Source organism: Podarcis gaigeae (genome assembly GCF_964106915.1).
Source record: "Podarcis gaigeae genome assembly, chromosome: 7".
NCBI classification, from domain to species: domain Eukaryota; kingdom Metazoa; phylum Chordata; class Lepidosauria; order Squamata; family Lacertidae; genus Podarcis; species Podarcis gaigeae.
The window spans coordinates 6,624,655-6,642,632 of NC_139683.1; the positions used below are offsets into that span (position 1 = coordinate 6,624,655).

The following is a 17,978-nucleotide window of genomic DNA, read 5'->3' on the forward strand; positions in this document are numbered from 1 at the left end:
TGTCATTTATACTGTTCTTATATATGACACATTTCTCTTTGTTTTACTTTAGGTGAAAAATGACTATATGGTAGAAATAGCAGACCAGGTGGACCAGGAAATTGCCTTGAAGCTAGGTTGCCTTGAAATCCGGTAAGGCAATATTTTTTACATATTTATTCAAACTTTTATAAGCTAAGCATTTTCCCTTATTCTTGATACCCTGATTGATATGAAAATTGGGTGTTTTTTTAAAAAAAGGTTTCCTTAAAAGTCTTTTTAGAACTTACAGTGTTTGGTGTAATACTGTTGTAATGCTTTTAAATTTACAGATTTCCCCCTTCCCCAAACTCCCAGTTAGTGGCATTTTTATGTCGCTTCTGCTCAGTTCACACAAGCCAGACTCAAATGGTTAGAAATTAGCCATATATTGAAAGTAAGGCAATACAAATACCGTATTTTTCGCTCTATAACACGGACCAGACCATAACACGCACGCAGTTTTTAGAAGAGGAAAACAAGAAAAAAATATTCTAAACGAAACAGTGGATGTATGATTTTTGTGGTTCATGCTGTGGCCACAGACATGTGATCTGACGGTGAGTTTGGGGTAGCCCAATGCAAAAATCCTGAGGATCCATGTGGATCCATGCTAAAGTCGCCCTAAAGTTGCAGGGGCGCTGGGGGAGTGAACGGGAAGCAAGAGAAGGAGAATGATGCCCCCCCCCTCTCTCTCTCTCTCTCTCTCTCTCTCTCTCTCTCTCTCACACACACACACACACACACACAGAGTATCAATCCTAAAGTCGCAGGGGTGCTGGAAGTCGCAGGGGTGCTGGGGGAGTGAACGGGAAGCAAGAGAAGGAGAACGATGCCACACACACACAGAGTATCAATCCTAAAGTCGCAGGAGAGCGCAGGGGCACTGGGAGAGTGAAGGGGAAGCAAGAGAAGAAGAATGATGCCACACACACACACACACACACACACACACACACACAGTATCAATCCTAAAGTCGCAGGAGAGCGCAGGGGCGCTGGGAGAGAGTGAAGGGGAAGCAAGAGAAGAAGAACGATGCCACACACACACACACACACACACACACACAAAGTATCAATCCTAAAGTCGCAGGAGAGCGCAGGGGCGCTGGGAGAATGAAGGAGAAGCAAGAGAAGGAGAACAATTCCCCCCCCCACACACACACAGCCCCTACAGTGGCTAATCCAAAATCGGACAGCATAAAACTGCAGGCAGGGACAGAGAGCACGGGGTTGTTTTAAAGCAGCCTTAAAGCTCTGCTGCTCTCCCTCCTCCCCGGCTGGGCTCGCTGACAGGAGCCGCTTACACCCGCTTTGCTGTTTCAAAGCGAGCTACGGACTGCTCACAACTGCAGCAGATTCCCCTGCCATCCGTAGGCATTCGCTCCATAACACGCACAGACATTTCCCCTTACTTTCTAGGAGGAAAAAAACGGCGTGTTATGGAACAAAAATTACGGTACATTTTCTGTGGGAGAATGTTTCATCAACCCACATTTACAAATCATGAAGAGTTGAATTAGGAACATTGCTGTTGCCCCTTCCTTAACTTATTGTCCAATACTTGTAAAGTGTAAAAAAAATTCTATAGAGAAAAATAGAGAAACTGAGAGAAGTAAATCCAAACATATTTTTACTCTTGTAACTAGGCATATTTGGAGTTCGTCAGGAAAAAAAAAAGACTTACTGTCATCTGTCTTAATGTCTCTGATCTGAAACTGATTTTTTTGCCTATTTGTTGCCTTTCTGCTACCCGCCTGAGCCTGAAGCTCAGTCGAGGGGATATTGTGTGCCCTAGATCTGAGCAATGGGCTTTGGAGACTGTCAGGCATCCAAGTTGCTTTGGTGGCCTTTTTGAAAAGCAGAATACTGGCAAAGATGTTGTGGTCCCTTTTCATGAGTTGTCTCTTAATAAATTATCCAGGTGCCATGCCAGAGCTGCAAACCTTCTTTCTTTCACAAATACACATTCTCACTCTTGCGAGCACAAAGTCATGCTCTTGTATTTTATAATCGGTTGCTGGGAATCACAAGTGGGAAGAACACTGTTGTACTCATTTCCTGCTTACAGGTTTCCCATAAGCATCTGGTTGGCTACTGTGAGAGCAAGGGTGGTTTCTTATATTCTTAAAGCAGCAAGCACTTATTTAATTGAGATTATACTGTGAGTTATGGAGCCCCTCCTGTTCAGTATGCCCCACATAGGTTAGGTGACCCTTCCTTTTCACAGGGATCAGCCACAGCTCAGGGAGCCTTTATCTGGAGTCTCGTTTTCTCCATGGTGCACTCTATAGACATAAATCTTTATATATAGCTCTGACTCTGCACCGAGGGGTCAGAATATTATTCAGATTTGTCTCCACCTCCAGTGGGGTTGTCTTTGGAATCAGACTAGGTCCCTGGCTATCCCCACAGTGGAAGTACAGCAGGGATGTGTGGAATGGGGCTGGCTTTCCTACCATCCAGGGAATTTCCTTTGCAATGGAGACACCACACCCTCTTCTGCCAACAGCACGCCTTCTAAGTGTCTGGTGCTGCCTGCCTTCTGAGCTTCATAGGTGGACATTTGGTTTGGTTAGGCATCTACAGAGCCAAGCTATATTTCTGTCTCCAGATACATGATTGCATATTATAGAATTGCGGAAATGTAGGGAAGGGCTGCAGCTCAGTGGGACAGTGCATACTTTGCCAGGGCCGTCTTAAGCATATCCAGCACCGTGGTGCAAAGCTCCCTCTGCCCCCCCACCGTTTCCCAGAGTTTTTTAGGGAGGATGGTGCTGCCGGGGGGCTGGAGGAGGCGGGCAGCAGCTGTAGGGCAGCTCCTCCATCAAGGAAGAGGTGGAGGCTGGATGCGGCGCCTCCCTGCTCAGCTGGCCCCTTCGTGCTGCGGTGGCCACGGCAGACAGAGGCTCTGGGTACGGCACTGCTTCGGCACAGCATGGTGGAGGTGGGTGAGGGCGGCAAGCTGATGCCAGGAGGCTCTGCATCCAGCCTCCACCTCTTCCCTGGCGCCCTCCAGAACATGGCGCCGCGGTGCTTGGCGCCACTAGCCTCTATGGGTAAGACGCCCCTGTACTTTGCATTTAAAAGGTCCAGGTTTAATCTCTGCCACCGTCAGAAAGGGCTGGGAAGCCTGTGGCTGGAGAGCTGCTCTGTATTTCCCCCCACCACTGTCACACTAAGCTTATGTTTCCTGGTCAGCTGAATGCTGTGAAACTGAGCCCAATATCACACCAGGAAGGCTGTAGAACATGCATGAAGGCTGGAGCCATGAAGAGCTCTGCCTAAGCCCAGCCCAACCCAGTCCTGCTAGGATACCAGCCCTAAACAGCATTTCGTAGTCTCCTCCTATTTTACAAAGCACAATAATTTTTAGCATGTTAATAAACTCTTCCGGATTACAAAGAGAGAGAGACAAGAGAGATTTCGGAACAATAGCTGATGAAAATTCCCCAAGCGTAAAAATATTGTTCAAGGTCTTTTTGTTGAGACAGTTGTTTTAGTTCTGCTATTGTCTTGCACAGCAAGACTCAGAAAAAGTAACAATCAATAAGAAATTAGTGGTAAATCAAGCAACAGAGTAATAGGGAGAGAAAAGCAAATGTTGAGCAGTAATTTTGAATTACACCATTATTGCAAATGCTCTTGCTGGCCAAGAATAATGATAGCTGGTACACGGCAGCTCAGCACTGTCAAGATTGCAAGTTTAAAGAAATGTTTGGGTGGAAAGGTGGCTGAGGATTTACATTTTCATCAGAAGCATATAATATGGTTTGAGACAAGGAACTTGATCTTTTTGAATCACAAGCCCTTGTGATTGCCGATGTATAACAAAACAAACTAAAAAGTGAAAAGTCCAAAAAAAATTGAGTAAGGTTTCCAGTGGCCAGAGGCTGGACATTCAGCACTTTGAAGAGCCATATATATTGAAGTGCTGGCTTGAGTTAATTTCAAAGGATTCGGAAACTCCAATATGCCTCTCCCATAGCGCAGAGAGGAGGATGGTGCTGTGTTTTTCCACTATACATGCAGCTTAGATTAATGTACAATGCAAGTAGAATGGTTAAAATTATTAGAAAAAATTAAATAGAGTAAGTTTATTGTCTTAAAAATAACTATCTCATATGTAAATCTATTCGAGTCACTTCATGGAAAGCATATTCTGTTGTTCAATGTTATAGCAATAAAAGGTGGGTCACAAACAGAGGGCACCTGTAGCAGTGCTTTGGGTTTGTCCTGGGATTAATGATGGGCACAGTTGTGATATCACACCTTGAAAATGCTCCTCAGGTGATTGGTAAGTGTGTATGCTGTGACTCTCTTAATCTGCGAGAGGATTTAGTAGCATTATTATGACAAATTCAGCTCTTGCATGTTCATCGTTTAAACAGCAGTAGGTTTCTATTAGTCAAGTTGCTGAGATACTTTTATATGCACTGATGGCTTATCTTGTGCTTGCCCAGACAAGTATTTACTCAAGGTGTTTTTGTTTTGTGTCTGTGCTGATTTCAGGAGATCATACTGGGAGATGAGAGGCAACGCGTTAGATAAGAAGTCAAACTATGAAGTATTAGAGTAAGTATATCATTTCAGTTCCAGGCCTGAGTTTTCTCTTGCTTAGGAAAAAGAGGATAAGTTCCATTAGAAGCTGCATTACTGCCACTCTTCACAGGGAGGCTATGAGACGAAGTCTGCTGTTATTGCTTTAATTAAGATAAAATGGGAAATCGTAAAACCTAATAAATTTCAGACCTCTGAACCTATTGAGGAGGCAAGAGCTCATCAGCTTCTGTCTGACCAAGACAAATTGGATTCTTCATAGTTTAAACCTGCTGATATGCAGTATCATAGTGGTTTCAATCATCTGCATTCTGTTAATGCATCTGGGATCAGCTGGTCTAGTCCTACAGATTTAGCAGTGCTTTGTATAAAATGGATTTTCTGTTTGTGATTAGATTAATCAGTCACGGGACTAAATTACTTAGAGTCTTTAATTACTTAGCAGATTCTGGAATTATATAATCGGTGGCTTTGTTTTCTCTTTCTTTCCTTTCCTCCTGTACTAAGTTACAATGAAGTTAGCAAAATCACAAATTGCCCAGCATGTGCTCCAAACTTGAGTTACTCATCATTAAAAGCTGGAATATTGACCTAGGCAAACTGTGAAAATGTGGCTTCTAGCCAAATTTCAACAGAGAGCTTGAGGAGCTTTGCATCCAATTCCAAAAAGACAATTGGCATTGCTACAGCCCATTAAAGGGCAGTTTTGTTTTCATGAACTTAGCGGCTAAGTGCATTAGCAGGTTTTCTAGGAAGTGAAAAGACTTCCCTACTAAAGCCCCAATACAAAGCAGAAAGGCACAAGAGGGTATAAGTGTAAAACAGATGGGCAACATTCAGCTTCAATGCTATTTGAGGGTTTGGAGGACCTGTTATGAAAGCAAAAAGCAATGAAAATTGCAACGTTAGATGTGCTATGTAAATGGAAGAACCACCAACCTTTCAAAGTATGTAGAGTTAGGTATGCCTTCAGTGTCCACTGTTATGTCCTACCAATATATAAACTGATTATTCCTTAACAAGCTCATTCTGAAATTGATATCTAACTTAAGAGGGTGACTGGAGGAGATAGGGGGGATTGGTTTTTTTTTGGGGGGGGGGTTAATATTGTAAACCACCCTGTGATCCTTGGATGAAGGACAGTATAGAAACTTAGTAAAAATAGCAACAGCAACAACTGACCTGTCAGCTTGACATCGATACCAGGAAAGGTCCTAGAGTAGATAATTAAACAGTACATCTCTGAACACTTGGAAAAGGATGCTGTGATTTCTAATACCCAGCCTGGGTTTCTGAAAAACAAGTAATGCTTGTTTTTCTTTTTTTGATGGTGGATCAGGGGAATGCATTGGACACAGTGTATCTTGATTTCAGTAAGACTTTTGACAAAGTCCTCCATAATATTCTTGCAGAGAAGCTGGGAAAATGTGGACTGGACTAGGTAACTGTTAGGTGGATTTGTAGCTGGTTGACTGACCAAACACAAAGAATGCTCACTAATGGTTCCTCGTCACCCTGGAAAAAGTGACAAGTGGGGGGGGGGGTGCTGCAGGGTTCTGTCCTGTGGCTGTTGTTGTTCAACACCTTTATAAATAATAATAATAATAGTAGTAGTAGTAATTAATAATAATAATTTTTATTTATATCCCGCCCTCCCCTGCCGAAGCCGGGCTCAGGGCGGCTAACAACAATCAAATAATCAAACAATCAAATAATCCAACATTCTAAAAACATTTCATTATAAAAATTAATTAAAATCAAATTGATGGCAACCGTTAAACAAAATTCTGTGCAGGTTGCCAGAGGAGGGAGTCAGGCTGCGCCCTGACCAAAGGCCTGGTGGAACAACTCTGTCTTGCAGGCCCTGCGGAAAGATGTCAGGTCCCGCAGGGCCCTAGTCTCTTGTGACAGAGCGTTCCACCAGATTGGAGCCGCAGCCGAGAAGGCCCTGGCTCTAGTTGAGGCCAGCCTAACCTCTCTGAGGCCTGGGACCTTGAGGATGTTATTATTTGCAGACCGTGGGGCATACCAGGAGAGGCGGTCCCTTAGGTACAAGGGTCCTAGGCCGTATAGGGTGGGGCATACCAGGAGAGGCGGTCCCTTAGGTACAAGGGTCCTAGGCCGTATAGGGCTTTAAAGGTTAAAACCCGCACCTTAAACCTGATCCTGTACTCCACCGGGAGCCAGTGCAGCTGGTATAGTACCGGATGAATGCGATCTCGCAGCGAAGACCCCATAAGGAGTCTCGCCGCGGCATTCTGCACCTGCTGGAGTTTCTGGGTCAGTCTCAAGGGCAGCCCCACATAGAGCGAGTTACAATAATCCAGTCTGGAGGTGACCGTCACGTGGATCACAGTGGCTAGGTCAGGGCGAGAGAGATAAGGGGCCAACTGCTTAGCTTGGCGGAGATGAAAAAATGCCGCCTTTGTTATAGCTGTAATCTGCGCTTCCATAGAGAGGGAGGTATCGAAGATTACACCCAAACTCTTAACGGACGGTGCTGGCACTAATTGCACCCCCGCAAGAGATGGGAGTTGTCCCCTCAATCCCATATCGTTCCGCCCCAGCCAGAGGACCTCTGTCTTCGAAGGATTTAACTTCAACCGGCTCCCACGTAACCATCCAGCCACAGCCTCCAGACATCTGGTCAGTGTGTCTGGGGCCGAGTCAGGATGGCCGTCCATCAACAGATAGAGTTGGGTGTCATCGGCATACTGATGGCAACCCAGCCCAAAACTCCGGACAAGCTGGGCGAGGGGGCGCATAAAGGTGTTAAAAAGCATAGGGGAGAGTATCGCACCCTGAGGCACTCCACACACCAAGGAGTGGCGTGATGACAATCCCCCCCCCAAGCGCCACCCTCTGTCCCTGACCAGAGAGAAACGAGCGCAGCCATTGAAGGACTGTGCCCTGGATCCCCACGTCGGCAAGGCGGTGGTCCAGGAGTTCGTGATCGACCATGTCGAAGGCTTCTGAAAGGTCTAGAAGAATCAGCAGCCCCGACCCGCCTCGATCCAGCTGCCTGCGGAGATAATTTGTTAGGGCGACCAGAGCCGTCTCAGTCACATGACCAGCGCGGAAGCCGGACTGGAATGGATCCAGAGCCGATGTTTCATCCAGAAACCTACCAAGCTGTTCAGCAAACACCTTGGATGAAGGAATAGAGGGGATGGTCATCAAATTTGCATCAAACTTGGAGAGGTAGCTAATGCTGTAGAAGCAGAATCTGGATTCAAGATGACTTTAACAGATTGGAGAACTAGAGTAGATCAGGCCCGTGGCCCATCTAGTCCAGCATCCTGTTCTCACAGGCCAACTAAAAACAAATAATATTTATTTGTTTCTTAAATATTTATTTGTTATGTTTTATCAGCTCCTGCAGTAAGCCAAGCTTCTATCATAGCCAGCCAGATATCTCTACAAGCAGAGCTTGAAGGCTGTTAAGGATGATGCAAAAACTGTTATAAAACTGTATAATATTGTTCATACCAATACACGGAAACCATGTACGGTAATAACATTAAGGTGGCAGTAATGTGAGATATTTTCTTTGTAAATATTTCCAAGATGTGCAGTGCAGTCCCTCTTGGAGTGCTCTTGCATGTCATGTAGACTGTCGGATTTATCTAATCCTACATAGGAAGATAAACTGCATGCAGTTTGCATCTGAGAAGAAATACATCAAAGGACTTAATATTTATGAATGTTTTATCACGTTCTTCCCCAGTTTAGCATCCCTGCAGACACTTGTGCTTGTAGCGGCAAAGGAGAATGTTCTGCTGCCGTTAATCTTATATGTTTTGGGGAAAGATTTTTAGCAGGGTCTTTTTTCTTTTCTTTTTTAAAGAGGCCTACAATCAAATGCAAATGATTCCACTAAATGGTAGCTGGCTTTGTGCATCTGACATCTCTGAATACAACCTCTATAGAAAGGAGTCCACATCCAGTTGTGCATTAGGTAGTGATCCCTGAAACATCTCAAGTTTGGGGCCGCTATTCAGAATAAAATTAGGCAAAAGGAGGTGCCCTTTCCCAAGTGTCAAAGGGAGAGAGGGAGATGTGTGTGTGTGTGTGTGAACATATACATACACATATTGATGAATGATAAAGGGGAACCTTCCCTCAGTTTGTATATACCGTATATACATCCAGTACAATTGCCATTTAAATGATTGCTGATGAACTTGCATGTTATTTTTCACATTTAGAGATTAGCAGATTGGGCTAGTGTCACAAAGCTTCAAATATAGTCAACAAGTAATAAAAGTTTGTTTTGCCTGTTAGCACTACAAGTTGCTTCTGCTTGGTGTATTTGCCTTAGAGATACAGTAAATAAGTAAATTGTTAAATGTTTTGGAACTGAAAGAGGGGGTTTGTTTTGTTTTTTAGTAGTCTGCTTCCCAACTAGAAGTTTATAAAAGAACTGTTTAAAATGATATATAAACAATGTTGAAGATTTTTTATAATTGTTGACTGTTTTTTATGAATTCTTCCTTGATTTGTTTATTAGCACACATTGTGCATATTTCCTCTTGATTTTATTGTTGATTTACATGAGCAAGGCACACAAATCCCAAAATCTGTATTAGGGTAATGTATTTGTTTGATCAATCTCAAAATCCTGTCCAAGTACAACACTTCTCATAAACATGACTAACTATTGCTTTGATTATTTCAGGAAAGATGTGGGCTTAAAAAGATTTTTCCCGAAGAGTTTGTTGGATTCAGTAAAGGTAATTGTATGTTCTATTCAGATGCTGGAAGTAGTTGGATGGTGTGTGTTGATCATTCCATCTTCTGCCCCTCAAAGTGTACATTTATATACCATATTTTTCGCCCTATAGGACACACTTTTCCCCTTCCAAAAATGAAGGGGAAATGTGTGTGCGTCCTATGGGGCGAATGCAGGCTTTCGCTGAAGCCTGGAGAGCGAGAGGGGTCGGTGCGCACCGACCCCTCTCACTCTCCAGGCTTCAGGAAGCTCTCAGCAAGCCTTGGAAGCCCGCAGGAGTTCCTGTCGGGCTCCCTAGGCTTGCAGATAGCAGCCTGCATCTCGAAGCCCGGGGCGGCTGCACAGGGCACCCCGGGCTTCGATTCCCCGACCTGGTTTGAAGCGCCGCCATCCCGCTGTTCCCCAACCTGGTTTGGGCTTCAGGCAGATATCTGCAAGCAGTGGGAGCCCAGCGGGAAGTCGCGACGGTCTCCCAAGGCTTGCAGAGAGCTGCCTATTCTGTGAGCTGGGGTCGGGGGAAGCTCGGGCTTCCCCCACCCCAGCCCCGCGCCTGGGGGGGGGGGAAATAATTTTTTCCCCTTTATTTCCCCCCTCCAAAACTAGGTGCGTCCTATGGGCCGGTGCGTCCTATAGGGCGAAAAATACGGCATTTATTTAGTACTCCCATTTCATGGCGCTTCAAAACACATGAGAGGACAAGTAACCCCTGCTCAGGGGGCTTACAGTCTTGAAAATGGCCCAAGGGAATGTGGTACAAGCAAAAAAAGACATAGGCATATTGAACAAATTCCTGACTTGTTTTGCTGTCAGTTTCATCTCTCAGGAGGTGGAGGAGGGAATACAGGGATCTGCTATTCTTTATCTAATTCTTAACAACTGAGGCCAGCTGGCAAGTACACATGGCAAGAACCTTGGGGTGAAAATGACTATGTTACCTTGGAATTTGTGATAACTGTGTATGTGTAAACTGGACATAGCTGGACAGGTAACCTGGATTTTTGGAAAGCAGACTTGAGGAATTTCTAGCAATGGCTAGAAAATCTGAGGGAGAAAAGAACTCAAGAGGGATGGGATATTGGGAAGTGTGGAATACTGAAGGCACAATGGCAAACTATTCCAGTTAGGAGGAAAAACAAAAGACATCTAAATGAGATTGTGTGACTGCACAGAGAGCTAATGCTGATGAGCCGAGATTTAGGAAAGGATATGTACAGGAGGCAGAAGGATGAGTACAATGAGTAGCTTACATCTGTAAGGATGTAAGGTATCAGGAAGGCTAAAGTCCAAAAAGAGCTGAGACTTGAGAAAGGACTTCTTTGGTTATGTTTAAATAAAGTAGAAGGACAAAGAAGTGGGTAGGTCTTCTGTTTAAGGAATTATTAACCAAAGTTGAAGAGAGGGTTAGAATTACTCATTTTCTATTTCACCTCTGTCTTCTCCAACGAGATGAATTGTGTTCAACCTCAGGATAGGTAAGGAAGCTGTTAGAGAGCACCTAGCTACGTTGAAGGAGTTCAAGTTTCCAGGACCAGATGAATTGCCGCCAAGGGTGTTGAAGTAGCTTGCAAATGTTTCAGAACCAGTGACTATTAATTGAGAATTCTTGGAGATCACATGAGTTGCCAGAAGACTGGAGATGGGCGGATGATATCCCTTTCTTCAAAAAGGGAAAAAATCAGGTCCGGGAAACTCGGAAGTTAAGTAGCCTGATGTCAATACGACGAGCAAAATTCTATAATAGATTATTAAGTGTTCAATTTGTGAGCCTCAAGGAAAAGAGTGTGTGGATTACTAGTAGCCTGAATGGATTCATTTAATTTGTTCCTCCCAGTTCTGTACAATTTCCGAATGTCACAGGCTTCTGGGCAAGGACTACTTGAGGGTAGAGTAAATATTTTGAATGTGAATGTATGAGACTGAGAGGAAGCTGCCTAAACCCCAGACATTAGTAGTTGGAGTTGGTCCAAGTGCATCATAATACTCAGATTGCCTTTTAACATTATGGAGTAATTAAATTTATTTCAACCTTTCTTCTGCAACAGCACCTGTTAAAGAGAGTTACATTGTTTTTCTTTATAAGATGCAAGGTGGTAAACAGCTGTACATTATTCATGCTTGACAAAGCTTCTTTCTGCTTCAGAATTGAGAATGTTTGTCCCCCCCCCCCCAGTTTATTGGGCAGATGTTTCCAACCTTGTGGTGATGGAAGCAGTTTAATATTCGCTCTTGCCGGCAGGACCTTACAGTGATATCTCTTTCATTACCTAGGCCAAAAACCTACGGAAAATGATCCAGCAAACGTTTCGACAGTATGCCAACCTCAATAGAGAAGAAAGTATTTTGAAATTCTTCGAGATCCTCTCACCAGTATACAGATTTGACAAGGAATGCTTCAAGTGTGCTCTGGGTGTAAGTATGCTATATCCAAGTGCTAGGGCATATTACAAAATAATCAGGGTTATTTGTAGTCAGATCACGGTTTTTTAAACTATGGCCAGCAGCTTAACTATAATTTATTGACTATGGTTAAAGGTTGCTTGTTGACCAAGGCATGTTGTTGTTGCATGAACATTAGTGTTAACGATGGTTTAGTGTTATGGGTGAACCTGGACGTTCTCCTTATGGAACTGTCACAACCCAAAAGGTACAGAACCGTAATGGAAGAGTGTCAGAAAAATTCAAATCAATTTCAAGGCTTGGCTGCTTTTTCTTGCTGGTGTTTTTCTCTGTTCTCTGTTGTAATATACCAAGGTTTAAGGGATTATCTGCCAGATACGTTAATTGTGGTACACTGTTATGTTCAGTCCAGGCCAGAGGTGACAATGGTGTTTTTTTAGGGGACGGTGAAGGGAGAACAAGAGTTTGGTAAATGTGTTTGTTATATCCAGCTAATCAACAACCATATAATACAGTTACACACATTTTTAAGAATCATTTTTGAATTCAAGGATTGAAGACTGCACTCAGTTTCTGTGAGTCACATTGCCGCTGTGTCTAAAATTGAACTCTCCCCTGCTGGTTTTTTTAAAAAATGAGTTATTTTACATAATGCCAAGAAACAATGATAAACCTGTAAAGATGGAAGTTGTGTACTAAATTTGATGGTATTTACCCAATTTCTTTTGTCAATGTTCTTTCCAAATCATCATCACCTCTGTTAATATAAAAGTCAAGCTGGATAATTTCGGTCGAGCTGGCCATTGGTCCAGAAGAAGGAATCAGCTACCTTACAGACAAGGGTTCCAATGTAAGTCTGCTTATCCACCAACTGTATTAACATGCCTTGGAATAGGAGGTGTAAATGAATGTTTAGGTGGAGGTTAATCTCAAGTTAGATTTTCAGGCAAAACTCTGCTGCTCCCATCTGTTTCACTGCCTAAACAGCAAACAAACCACAGTCAGTCTGCATTCTGTGCTCAGTCCTTATTGGACTGTTTATAGGGATTCTCCCTAAATATGCTGTATTTCTGCAAATCTTGGGCTTCTACTTGGGTATCTCTTTCTTGTACTTGATGAGTTAGCTGCGTAAGCATCCTCCCCTGAACACTGGAAATAGAATATGATATTGCCACTCTTTTTTTAAAATAATTTTTATTCATTTTCCAAACAAATTTTATATATTCAACAAATTATTTTACACTCATTCTTCAATTTTTGACTTCCCTCAGTTTCTCTGTCAATCTTTCATAAAATTTCTATTTATTGACGCATTTCTAAACATGATATTGCCTTTCCCAACTCCTTTTCCTCTTACTCTCTTTTTTGCAATATTTCTTACTATCTCACAGTCTCTTCAAAACCAACAAGCGTTGTCTGTACATCACATATATTTTTCAGATATTCTGTAAATTTCCCCCAGTCCTCAATAATCTTTTGGTCTTTCTGATATCAAATCTTCCCAGTCAGTTTGCCCAATTCTGCATATTCAGTCAATTTCCTTCTCCATTCTTCCACTGTTGGAATTTCTTCCTGTTTCCATCTTTGGGCCAGAAGTATCCTTGCGGCAGTCACTGCATATTGAAACAGTTTACAGTCTCTCTTATTAATTTCGTTTCCTACCATTCCTAATAGAAAGGCCTCTGGTTTTTTAACGAACGTATATTTCAACATCTTTTTCAAGATATTGTCACTCTTCATACAATAACTTCTGCATTTTTGGTAGGCTTAAATTGACTCCTAGGGTTTTTCTTTCCATTATATTGTGTTCCCCACCACCACCACCACCACCACCACCAACCCCAAACCAGGCTTCTTAGATTTCAGGAAACTTGACATACAGAAAGCAAAGCAAACAAATGCTGTGTTGGTTACGCTTCCCTCCACCCTCCTCTCCTCATAGGAGATCTCAAGTCAGTTTCCATTTGGGCTCTCTGCCAGTAGTTCATATTGCTCCATGGTGCTCTAGGCCAAGAGTTGCCATCTCTTTGCTCTCTTCTCTTTCCCTGGGCAGAGCTTGTGACATTGCTCTGAGGCTCTATTAAAAATGACAGGAAACTGGCAGAATATGGTAAACTTCAGGAGGATAGTGGTAAGTGTTTAAGGATGGTCGGGTGATCTATAGTACTTGCTGTTACTGATGCTTTCATTTTACCCCACACTTTTCTGTAGCTTACTCACCTGGCAGACTTCCATCAAGTTCAGACCATTCAATATTCAACTAGCGAAGATAAGGACAGGAAAGGAGTGCTGCAAATGAAAATTGCTGGAGCACCAGAGGTAGGCAGATTACTGTTGAGTTTTCTGTTGCATGGTCAGGCAATGAGACCTTATTGTACTTTATCAATACTTCATGAACAGAGGTGGGTGTCTCTCCCAGGACAATGTAAAAACTTGGATCATTGCCTCAGACTTCTTTGTCCCGAGACTGCAGCCCTCTGCATTAATAATGCTAAGAATGATGTATAGTAGAGTCCCAGCTGCAGTGAGGTACCTGCCATAGTGCTATTCTTTCAGGCTTCTTGGATCCAGAGTGGCTGAGATTATGTCTGCCTTGCCAGTTGTACTGGACCACATGCCCATGCTACAGTTCTGCTGTTCCTTTTGCAGTAACCCCATGGTGATGGTTGCAGTGGAAAGCCATTACTGCCCTCTGTGGGTGCCCCTTATTATGGTGTGTTTGACAGAAACTGCTACCCTTTGGAGTGTGTGAGCACTACATATTTGTGGTTAGACAGGTCAATGTGGGAAACCATGTATGGAGTTTTGAACCTGAGAATGACTCTTCCCTGACCTAGCTGTTACGTTGGATGTAATCAGGAAAACAGTGGAGAAGAGCGAGAACACAGAAATGAACAGTTAAGTCATATAAAAGATGGGTGCATTTCTCTGCTTTGGGAGATGTTGTTACTACCCAAGAAACCTGCACAATGCACACAGTGCAATCCAGAAAAAGGTGTGACTAGCAGAAGCTTGCTTTTGAAACTGTTGATACATAGAAGCATACTGAACAGCTCTTTAGGTAAGGGTAAAGGGACCCCTGACCATTAGGTCCAGTCGTGATCGACTCCGCAGTTGCGGCACTCATGTGGCCAGCATGACTAAGCCTGACCTTCTGATCAGCAAGTCCTAGGCTCTGTGGTTTAACCCACAGCGCCACCCGCTTCCCGTGAACAGCTCTTTAGTTGGTACCATAAACTCAAACAGCTCTTTAGTTGGTATCAATTATACTTGGTGAAAATGTGGTATATTTTGTGCCTAATATTTTTCTTAAACTGTAAGAACTATGCACACAATCGATAAGCAAGTATTCTAGGGTTAAATAAGAGACATTCAATTTCTAGTTAAAACCCAAACTGCATGCACTTCTTTGGTTATTTGTTGTTATTTTATTCCAGATAACAATTGCCAATCAAGTTTGATCTCTGTTTGTTTATTATTTGCTTCACACAATTTATATTCCACACCTTCAGCATTAATTTGTGTTGGTGCAGGTAACAAGTAGCAAGAACAATAAAAATACAATTGATAAATTACAGACAACCCCAGTGTGTGTGTGCACGCATACGCATTCCAGGTCATCACACATGATGGCAGCACACATATAGCCTGCCCTCCCCTCATTCTGCCCCCTTTTCCTGCCACTTATGGGTCACACATTCTTTGAATGTGTGCAAAATGGGAGTTGTCTGTAATGCAATAAAGCATAGAAACTAAGACAACACTGTGAAACATCGTTTCACCCATCTCTTCAAATAGCAAAATCAAAACTGCTCCAAGTTAGTTTGTTTTTAAAGAAAAACAGCAAAACTACCTTTTGCTAAAAGCCAGGAGAAAACAGGAATGTGTTTGCCTGGTGCCTAAAAGGTAGTTAAGTAGTCACTGCACTGGGCCTCCCTGTGGCATTCCAAAGGTGAGGAGCTGTCAATGAAAAGCCTGTCTTATCAAAAGGTGTTTCTGACTTCTCCTCCCATTGCCTCATGAATATTGCTGATGCCTAGTATGTTTTGGATTCAATCCAAATAATCCAAATAATTACAGTCCTAATCTTAAACATTCTAAGATACAGGATGTAGATGAAAACCCTCCATATGGGGAGACCCGCAGAAAGCAACTTATGAGCTGATTCGGCCACATGGAGATACACTGCTTTCCAGCAGAGAGATGGCACTTGTTGGCAGCTGAAAAAATACTCTGCTTTATTCATGCGAACTGGCATTAGAAAGTGGCATTTGTCATTGTGGTCGTGCCAGCTCTCATGTTCACATCCTCCATCGGGCCACTCCCATGTGAAAGGCTTTAGGGTGTAACAACTGGGACCTTTTAATCATTTACTCACTTTCCCCCCTATTTTCTGTTTTTAAGTTGCATGCTCTGCTCTGACATAACAGCTCAGCTGTTCTACTAAATGTTTGTGTCTGCAAATAATGCCTCTTTGTTTGGTGCCCTGTTTTCTCGCTCTCTTTCTCTCTAGCCTCTGACAGTGACAGCACCATCCTTAACCATTGCAGAGAACATGGCAGACTTGATAGATGGCTATTGCCGGCTGGTCAACGGTGCTACACAGTCCTTCATCATCAGACCTCAGAAAGGTGAGATAACATTTTTGTAGATAACTTGTATTATTTCTAGTCAGGTTTGGTGTCATTTAGCTTGGGGGGTGGCTGGAATCCTAGCCTGGAGAACTTTTCTCTTGTTTACTAGGGGAAATCCGTGTGGTTTCTGCAGCCAGGGGATATACAACTAATAGCAAAACATTAACAAGCGTCTGAGATGCCAATTCCAACAGCTACTCTTATATAAGTAATTTTATAGATGGCAAAACCATAACTTAGTCATATTGCAAAACTGTCAGCTAGTTTGTATTCTAAACTAGTAATAATATATCTATTGCTTGCAGACAAACTTAACTATCTCTCCCTATGTGGTCCATCATATTTTGTTTGGATCATGTACAGTGGTGCCCCGCAAGACGAACACCTCGCACGACGGAAAACCCGCTAGACGAAAGGGTTTTCCGTTTTGGAGGCGCTTCGCAAAACGAATTTCCCTATGGGCTTGCTTCGCAAGACGAAAATGTCTTGCGAGTTCCTGCGGGTTTTTTTCCTTCCCCCCCTTTTCCTAAGCCGCTAAGCCGCTTATCAGCTGATCTGCTGATAAGCCGCTAAACCGCTAATAGCGCTAATCCGCTAAGCTGTCAATGGGCTTGCTTCACAAGACGAAGAATCCACTATACGAAGAGCCTCACGGAACGGATTGATTTCGTCTTGCGAGGCACCACTGTATGTTCTATAGGAAGACAGCCTTCCTTTTTAGACACTCATGCATTCAGTCATACATGTTTTTATTTATTCTATTCTTCCTCTACGGAAATCAGGGTGGCACCTATGCTTCTTTCCCCCCTTTATTATTCACAACAATCTTGTGAAGTAGGTTAGGCTGAGATATAATGAGCAGCCTAACTTCACTTGATAATGCTATGTAGCATGATGGATTTTAATTTTCATCTCTCCAGTTCTGATATTTTTGGTTACATGAGCTTTGGCATGCTCGAAGAAATTTTAGACTCGAAACACAAGATATGAAAACTGCTGTTAGAATCATAGAAACATATTTTATTTTGGCAAATGTGAATTATTCAGCGAAAAAGGAATACATAAAACTAAATTTAATTTTAAAAAATAGCTTTTGATTATTAATATTAGTGCAAAAATAAAATAGTTGTTTAAATGTAGCCAAGTCCAGGAACGGCTTTTGCCTTGCTGCACTGAGCACAAAAGAGGTTGTCTGCAGAGAGTCTAGCTCATTTTCTACTGACTGGTTATACTTCAGTACCCCATGTCTGATAGACAGATAATCTATAATCAAATTTAAATTTCAGACACTACTAAGCGAGGGAAATTATTCAAGTCTGATTTTGATATCTTAACACTAATAGTGTAGAATAGTGCAGCCATGATTTTGGGGCTTTTTCATTGAGTACTTGAATTTTTGTAATATTTTACTTTCAGTTTCTAGTCTCTTGCTTCCTGTATGTTGGACCTTCTGCAGATGTTCTAAAAATTGCTTGGGAAAGTGAAATAATGGTTAGAAGTTGACCCAAAGGGTAAAAATTCAGTTGCTCAGAAAACAGTGAGCAGATTTCCTGTAGTTTTGACCCTTCTGACACAATAGTAGTGTGTCAGAGTTTTTCTGAAGATTTTCCCTTTCTACAGGTATCCAGAGATTCATT

General features: G+C 42.7%; 1 protein-coding gene across 30 annotated transcripts in view; it reads left to right on the top strand.

Moving 5' to 3' along the window:
* PTK2 (protein tyrosine kinase 2) overlaps positions 1-17,978 on the top strand; it is a gene marked incomplete at its 3' end in the record, with an annotated part of 197,114 nt that overhangs the window by 112,413 nt on the left and 66,723 nt on the right. For all 30 annotated transcript variants that reach the window (XM_083749045.1, XM_083749058.1, XM_083749029.1 and 27 more), the window contains 7 exons: positions 53-132; positions 4,531-4,593; positions 9,257-9,311; positions 11,579-11,719; positions 12,480-12,557; positions 13,919-14,026; positions 16,221-16,338. In XM_083749045.1, coding sequence (XP_083605171.1) covers positions 53-132; positions 4,531-4,593; positions 9,257-9,311; positions 11,579-11,719; positions 12,480-12,557; positions 13,919-14,026; positions 16,221-16,338 — 643 coding nt within the window. The remainder of the gene's footprint in view (positions 1-52; positions 133-4,530; positions 4,594-9,256; positions 9,312-11,578; positions 11,720-12,479; positions 12,558-13,918; positions 14,027-16,220; positions 16,339-17,978) is intronic.